Consider the following 8779-nt stretch of genomic DNA (forward strand, 5'->3'; position numbering starts at 1 on the left):
CCGGGTCTCCTGAATTGCAGGCAGATTTTTTACTGCCTGAGTCACTAGGGAAGCCCCACAACTCTTTAGTCAGAAGAACTACATGGCTAAGAAAAGAGGAGATTGGAGTGGGGGTATAGTTGACCTGCAGGGCTGCCTGGGGAAGAAAGAGCCCCGGGGAAGCTAAGGGAACAGGAGGAGGGTTCAGCCCAGAACAAAACCAAAACACTTCGGCTGTCACAGGGCTGGGATGACGAGCAAGAGGTGGTCATTGACTCCTTTGAAGGGGCCACTCAGTCCTCTGAGCCCTCAACCCAACCAAAGCCAACCCAAACACTGAGTCAGAGACCAGGTTTCTACAGAGCTACAGTGAACCGCACAGTGAGGGACTCCCTCCCCTCGTAAGCTATCACCTTCTGTATATAAAATGTGGCAATCACTATTCATGGTTCAACACAGGGCACAGACAGATGATTTCATTGATGATACTGAGGGAGACAGAAGGAAAAGCAGATGACGGCTTTGTTTGCTGGGACTGAAAGACAGTAAGTTACCTGAAATCCACTGTAATTCTATACAACTAACAATATGAGTGTTCAGAAAACCAGTAGGGCATTTTTTTTAAAAGGAGATCCAAACTTCATCACAAACTAAGGGGAGAGCAAGATGCACTGATTTGTTTCCAAATCAAGAGTACTTTTTATTTGCTGATCAAAAACTCAAAGAAAATTAGGTAAAATAAATTGAAGGAAGAAAGAGCTGTATGGATAAATGAGAAGCTTATTCAATTTATGACCCTGTGTAGTGAACAGAGTTACTGTGGATTGCCTGATTACTTTTTTGGTTTCTTGATATACACATATTTTTGCCTTGAATTTTTCTACTCCAGTGTTACTTGGTGGTGTTTCTTTCTCTTTGGCTTCAGAAGTGTTCTAGGACATTCCAAAATAACACAAGAATCACTGAGATAATTAAGAAAGTAAGGCGCATTACCATAAGGGACACAACCTGAAGTGAGTCAGACACCTCCTTCTTTAGTGGTCCTGGAGGCCCACTGTCAATGCTTCCTCCATATCCTACCTCCTCACAGAGCGGAGGGGCCCAACCATACATGCAGTGGCAGTTTCTGTTATTGTTGCAAACTCCTCGGCGGTTGCACTTCTCAGGGAAACAGTCAAAATTCAGGACTGAGATATTCACACAATTTCTATTAAAACATACCCGCTCCTTACCACAGGAGGTACCATCATTTATCACACCCAGGTCAGGTAACCCCATAGGTACCATGGCTAGATGATAGCCAATGCCCCAGCACATGAGATTTTCTTCATGCAGATGAGTGGATATTAGGATAGTGTGATCTGGCATATCAGGGAGGGTTTCGACATTTATACACTGTAGCCTGCCACATAAGGATCTTTCTTTGGGACACTGTTCATACTCACGAACTCCTAAAATACCACAGTTCCCATATTGATCACCTATTACATTAACTGCATCATAGCACTGATGAGGAGCATCCTTGGCATCAAGTCCAAAAATTTTTTGGCACTGCATATACCTGGATTGACAACTCTGTTTGAAACAATGGGCTTCGTACTTGCAAGGGGTTCCATCCTGCTTGTAAGTATCATTTGGACAGAAAGCTGAGGTCCCACTGCAGTACTCTGCAAGGTCACATTCATTTTCTTCCATCCGACACATGTATCCAGATGGACGAAATCGACAGTTATGACAACAAAGTCCAGTGCTACAATTGGCTCCTTGTTTGAATTTACAGTCTGATCGACAACACTTATCTCCTTTACACTCCTCTTCTGAACCACAGTCACATTCCTCATTCTCTTCCACAAGTTTGTTTCCACATCTCTTAACCACATAGCCTAGGCCTGGGAGATTATTTAGACAGTTTAATCCTGAATTTACATGTGAATAAAATTCGGCATAACTACAATTACTAAACCCAGTTCGTCCAGTACCCATGATACAACTATGCCTACCCTTACACTGGCAGTATTCATAATCATGGGTCATTCCCACACTATGGCCCAGAACATGAGCAGTCCAAGTGGCGGGTCCAAGGATGTTTCTGTCTAGCATAGAACTTGTAGATCCAGAAGGCATCATACTACATACACTTCCCCAGTGATGAGCAAGTGCATCGTTAAACGTTTTGTGAACGTACAGGTGTGCCCAATCTGCTGGAATCCGAAGACGTAGGTCACGTGATCTATACTGCACAAACTGTCCTAAAACTTGTGATAACTCTGGGGAATTAAGTGCTATTTTGTCTCTGTCTGTCCATACTTCAACAGCTAATAGTTGTATTCTCATACGGACATCTTGAAAGTAAGAGTCTGCAATTGAAGTCAGAAGAATGGCATCATTTATGACTTGAGTAAGATTGGAGTTCAAATATAAATACCTACTGTTATCAAAGACCAGGGCTAATTCTAAGTACTTTTGGTGAATATATGACTTAGTAAATTCTGGTATCGGAGCCATGTTCTCATGCTGGGCCATCTGTTCTACTGTTTCATCATTAGTTAAGCCACAGATTTGATTGGGAATTTCTTCCTCTTTCTCCAGGGGATATACCATGTGTTCAAAATTGGAAGAAGCCTTGAAGGGCTCGATTTGATAATGATTGGCAGCAATTTTCAGGATGCCTAGGAGACCTCCCATGCATGTACTTATCGTAGCTTCAGAATCCTGATTTCCTTCAACTAAGCCCATATAGTTGCAGTCGTTGGGTATATAAGGGTGATCTTCCAAGAGTCTCCCCTGTTCTGTGAAGGAGAAAATCTGCAGATTCCGGGGCAACAGAAACCTCTTCGGCCACAGGTGGAGGACACGATTCTTGCCTTTTACCTGCAGGAGGTAGGACACGTGCCTGGCCATCCCCTGCTCCCCTCCACTGAAGCTCAGCTTCTTGGGGATAGTGATTTCATAGGCATCAAAGCCCCACTCAGGGTGAAAAATTAAATCCTTGCCAAGAGAGTCAACCAGGAGCACCGCCAGGACTAGTGACCGGCCTTGGAAGAGGCAGGTCCTCACTGACCTCATGGCACAGCCTGTTCCCCAGTGAGTCAGTCCCTGCCACTGTGGCCTTGCGAGTCAGCCTTCCGGAGACCTCCGCGAGAGGCGCGGGAGCAGTACATGCAAAGCTCGCTGGTGCGGTGTATGGGAGCGCAGCCCTGGGCCAAGCTGGGTCAGGCTGAGGCTGGATTTCCCCTGCAGCTGCACGCCCCGCCCAACGCATCTAGTTCGTTTTCTGGGCGGTGCCGTTGGCGCACGTGGAAGAATCCAAGGAAGGTGCGCGAGAATAAAAGAAAAGCTAGACTATCTGCATGCGGGTTGGAGAAGACAGCAGCTTCAGAAAAGGAGAAGGACTAAAGAATAAGAGGAACAACAGAGATCTTGCTAAAGCCTCACTGTATCTTGGGCCATTTCTTGTTTCTGTAGATTGTAGGATACACCCGATTTTCCCATGTGTTGATTTGGATGTTTCATAGGCTCTGTGCTAACTTCATCACTGCACTACTTCGTCATTCTACTTTTCTGCCTGGCTCACTTGCGGCCAAAGGAAAGAGCATCTGAGGTGGCCAGAGTAGCACCAGAGCCTGATAAAATAAGCGGAGACACTACCTTCCCACCCCCACCCCTGGTAGCACCTTTGGTCAACAGGTGAAATATGAGCAGAGTTCAAGAAACGCTCCAATCAGCAAAAGGAAGTTATGGAGACTTTAGTGTGAACGGTTGGAGGAACTGCCGAGGATACACATACCAAAAGGTTGTGATGTGAAATAGGGATTTGGAAGTCTAGACCACATTCAAGAAGTTTGAAAGAGGGGAAAGAAACAGAAAAGAGGCTGGAGAGTTCTGGGGAGTTTGGGGTTGACTAGTACCCACTGCTGTATATAAAATAGATAAGCAACAAGGACCTACAGTATAGCAAAGAGAAAGTGAAAGTGAAAGTTGCTTAGTTGTGTCCAACTCTTTGTGACCACATGAATTATACAGTCCATGGAATCCTCCACGTCAGAATACTGGAGTGGGTAGCCTTTTCCCTTCTCTAGGGGATCTTCCCAACCCAGGGATCGAACCCAGGTCTCCAGGAACTCTGCTCAATATTATGTAACAACCTAAATGGTAAGAGAATTTGAAAAAGAATAGATACATATGTTTGTATAACTAAATCACTCTGTTATATACCTGAAATTAACACATTCTTAATCAACTGTACTCTGATATAATATAAAAAATTTTTTTCATAAATAAAAATATTTTTTTTAAAGGAGAGCTTGCTAGAGGGAAGGGTCCTGGCTATTCTCAAGCACTGGTATAAAGCTCCCCTCAGCCTCCAGCAGAGGATAGGGAATCCCTCAAAGAGAACCCCCTCAGGGGGCAGCAAAGGAGGAGGCCCTGTGTACTGTGGAAATGACCCAGTTGGAGATCCTGCTTTGAGTTCTTTAGGACATATACCCAGAAGTTTAACTGCTGATGGATTCCTAGAATTGTGAGTGTAATTAGCAGACAGTAAGGAAGGGCCTGTCTGAAGATTCAGGTTCCTAGTCAAATCAGTTACTGAGCTGAGAGGCCGTGGACATAAAGGACATGAAGAAGGGGAGAACTCAGCAGAGAGCTGACTAGGGACCAATGAAAGTTTCACTGAGTGTGCTGAGCTCCTAGTTCAAACCAGTAATTACAATTTCCTTAGTCTGTAAATTTGGCTAATGTTCTCAAGTCCCCAGCGGCCTAAACTGAGGAAGGCAGTTGGGATCTGCCTTCTGTATTCATTCTATTTTATCATCGTTTTCATACCTATACCATTTTCCTTTACCACTGCATTATTTCTTGACTAAAACACTAATTCTGAAGCTCCTATTGCTACAATATTATCTTTGGGCTAAACTCTGCAGCATCTGTTTGTTAACACAAAACTTTATGGAAATAGCTTGCTTAGACCTGTTTCTCTTTATTTACAAAAATTAACAACAATGCATATATATTATAAAAGGTGAGTTACATAGAGTAGAAAATGCAAGCCTTTCCTTTATCCTCAGCCTGCATCTGTCTTTAATAAACTCTTCACACACTGAAACATAATTTTTAGGTATAATTCTTTCTCCATCTTAGGATATGCCATAAAATATAGATATAGATACCATGTTATATTTTAAAATATTACATACTATTCATTTATTTTAGACACTGCCATTTTTCAATACACAATATATTGTAAATTATTTTCTAAGTCATTGATAATAACAGATATAGATCATTTCTTTTTAAGCATGCATGCTCTTCTGTGTATATATATATACCATACTTCTTAGTCATTCATCTGTTGGTAGACATTTGGGTTGACCACTGTGAATAATGATGCCTTAAAAATGGGTGTGCAAATGTCTCCTGGAGATCCTGCTTTGAGTTCTTTAGGACATATATCCAGAAGTTCAGTTGCTAGATACATGATAATTCTGTTTTTAATTTTCTGAGGAACTCTATACACCTTTCCTTAATGGCTGCATGATTTTATATTACCATCAACAGTTTACAGGCTTCTTGGCTGGATGGTATCACCGACTCTGTGGACAGGAGTTTGAGTGAACTCAGGGAGTTGGTGATGGATAGGGAGCCCTGGCGTGCTGTGATCCATGGGGTCGTGGAGAGTCGGACACGACTGAGCGACTGAACTGAACTGAACTGTCTTCTCTGCATCCTTACCAACACTTATTTTCCAAACTTTTAATAGTGACCATTCTGATGGGTTGAGGTGATGTATCCTTGTGGTTTGATTTGCATTTCCTTGCGGATTATACTGAAACTCTTTCATGTGCTTATTGGCCATTTGTCGAGCTTCTTTGGAGAAGTATCTGTTCATGTCCTTTGCCCATTTTTGAATCAAATTAATTTTTTATTACTGAGTTGAAGAACTGTCCTATATATTCTGATGGGTGTGCATCTATCAGACATATGATGTGCAATTATTTTTCTCCCATTCTGTAGATTACCTTTTCACGTTCTAGACAGTATCTTTTGGTTTGCAGATTTAAAATTTGTTGTGGTCATCTTCTTTATCAATTTTTTATTTTGTTACCTGTGCTTGTTAGTGTCATAACCATGAAATCATTCCCAAATCTAGTGTCCTGAAGCTTTATTTCCTTGCTTCATTCTAGGAATTTAATAGTTTTTGTTCTTCCAATTAGTTCTTTAATCCACCCTGAGTTAATTTTTGTATATGTATAAGTAAGGTAAGGGTTCAGCTTTATTCTTCTGCATGTGGATACCCAGTTTTCTCTACATTATTAAAGAGACTGTCTTCTCATTATATAGTCTTGACATTCTTGTTGAACATCATTTGGTCATATACGGAAGGGTCTATTTCTGGGTTCTCAATTCTATACCATATGGTCTATATATCTATCTTTATGCCAGGACTAAACCATCATCAGTTCAGTTCAGTTCAGTCACTCAGTCATGTCTGACTCTCCGCGACCCCATGAATCACAGCACACCAGGCCTCCCTGTCCATCACCAACTCCCGGAGTTCACTGAAACTCATGTCCATCGAGTCGGTGATGCCATCCAGCCATCTCATTCTCTGTCATCCCCGTCTCCTCCCGCCCCCAATCCCTCCCAGCATCAGACTCTTTTCCAGTGAGTCAACTCGTCGCATGAGGGGCCGAAGTATTGGAGTTTCAACTTCAGCATCAGTCCTTCCAATGAACACCCAGGATTGATCTCCTTTAGAATGGACTGGCTGGATCTCCTTGCAGTCCAAGGGACTCTCAAGAGTCTTCTCCAACACCACAGTTCAAAAGCATCAATTCTTCAGCGATCAGCTTTCTTCATAGTCCAAATCTCACATCCATACATAACCACGGGAAAAACCATAACCTTGACTAGACAGACCTTTATTGGCAAAGTAATGTCTCTGCTTTTTAATATACTATCAAGGTTGGTCATAACTTTCCTTCCAAGGAGGAAGCGTCTTTTAATTTCATGGCTGCAATCAGCATCTGCAGTGATTTTGGAGCCCAGAAAAATAAAGTCTGACACTGTTTCCACTGTTTTTCCATCTATTTCCCATGAAGTCATGGGACCAGATGCCATGATCTTTGTTTTCTGAATGTTGAGCTTCAAGCCAACCTTTTCACTCTCCTCTTTCACTTTCATCAAGAGGCTTTTTAGTTCCTCTTCACTTTCTGCCATAAGGGTGGTGTCATCTGCATATCTGAGGTTATTGATATTTCTCCCAGCAATCTTGATTCCAGCTTGTGCTTCTTCCAGCCCAGCGTTCCTCATGATGTACTCTGCATATAAGTTAAATAAGCAAGGTGACAATATACAGCCTTGACGTACTCCTTTTCCTATTTGGAACCAGTCTGTTGTTCCACGTCCAGTTCTAACTGTTGCTTCCTGACCTGCATAGAGGTTTCTCAAGAGGCAGGTCAGGTGGTCTGGGATTCCCATCTCTTTCAGAATTTTCCACAGTTTATTGTGATCCACTCAGTCAAAGGTTTTGGCATATCATCATCATAATGACTATCAGTTATTATGTTTTACCAATTAATGTCTTTCCATCAATTTGAAGCATCTTTGGGGGATTTTTAGCAATGTTTTATGGTTTCCCACTTTTTTCACCTCTTTGGTTCAGTATATTCCTAAGTATTTTGTACTTTTAAAGGCCATAGTATTATAGTGTTTTAGTATAATGGGTTTGTTTTCTTACTTTGCATCTCAGTTTGCTCATTGATTTTTGAGTGTTGATTCTGTATCACATAAATTTGATGAATTCATTTGTTGGTTCTAAGAAACGTTTTTGTTCTTTTTTGTGTGTGTGTGAATCCTTAGGTTTTTCTGGATATAAGACCATATCATTTGCAAACAGATTAAATTCTTCATTTCCATTTTATATGTCTTTTATTTCTTTTTCATATCTGATTGATCTGGCTAGAACTTCCTGTGCTATGTTGAATAGTAATGACAAGAGTGAATATCTTTGCCCACTTGTACTTGATCTTGAAGGAAAAGGTTTCCCATTGAGTATGATGTTAACTTTTTATTTATGATTTTATTATCTTGAGGTAGTCATCTTCCCTTTCTAGTCTGGGAGTGTTTTTGTCGTGACTGTATTGAATTTTTTCAAATACTTTGCATCAATTGATATGCTCGTATGTGTTTTATCCTTGGTTCTATTAATAAGGCATACTACATTGATTGATTTCTCATGTTTTGAACCATCTTTTCATTCAGTATAAATCCCATTTGGTCATGGAATATGATCCCTTTAATGTGTTCTTGAATTCAGTTTGCTAGTATTTTCTTTAAGATTTTTGTGTTAATATTCATGAGGGATAGTACTCTGAGGTCTTCTTTCTTTGTTATTTTTTATCTGGTTTTAATATCATGGTAATGCTTGCCTCATAGGATGAGTTTGGAAATGTCCTTGCCTATTCAATTCTTTGAAAGACTTTAAGAAGTCTTGATATTAATTATTCTTTAAATATTTAGTGGAATTCTCCAGTGAAACCCTCTAATCCTGAGCTTTCCTTTGTTGACAGTCTTTTGATTAGTCCTCAATCTTCTCACTTGTTATAGGCATATGTATACATTTTATTTCTTTGTGATTCATCCTTGATAGGTTTTCTGTTTCTAAAAATTTATCCATTTCTGAAGTTATCCAATTTGCTAGCATATAATTATTCATAGTAGTCTTTTGTACTTTTTACTTATATAACATTAATTGTAATGTTTTCTCATTCATTTTTTATTTTAGATATTTGAGTCTTCT

At 40.7% G+C, this 8779-nt stretch overlaps 1 protein-coding gene across 1 annotated transcript; it reads right to left on the reverse strand.

The window, feature by feature from the left end:
- Positions 1 to 777: 777 nt before the first annotated feature.
- Positions 778 to 3564, reverse strand: ADAM30 (ADAM metallopeptidase domain 30). The gene has a single exon (XM_055403128.2). The coding sequence runs from the start codon at positions 3043 to 3045 to the stop codon at positions 901 to 903; it is 2145 nt and encodes a 714-aa protein (XP_055259103.2). The 5' UTR covers positions 3046 to 3564; the 3' UTR covers positions 778 to 900.
- Between the last annotated feature and the right edge of the window lie 5215 nt (positions 3565 to 8779).

Source organism: Moschus berezovskii, chromosome 4 (genome assembly GCF_049115385.1).
Source record: "Moschus berezovskii isolate FMDL1 chromosome 4, NW_MosBer_1.0, whole genome shotgun sequence".
Classification (NCBI taxonomy): Eukaryota; Metazoa; Chordata; class Mammalia; order Artiodactyla; family Moschidae; genus Moschus; species Moschus berezovskii.

What these genes read in the sequence shown, in the direction of transcription:
- ADAM30 (XM_055403128.2), bottom strand. Translation starts at nt 3,045, where the DNA reads ATGAGGTCAGTGAGGACCTGCCTCTTCCAAGGCCGGTCACTAGTCCTG.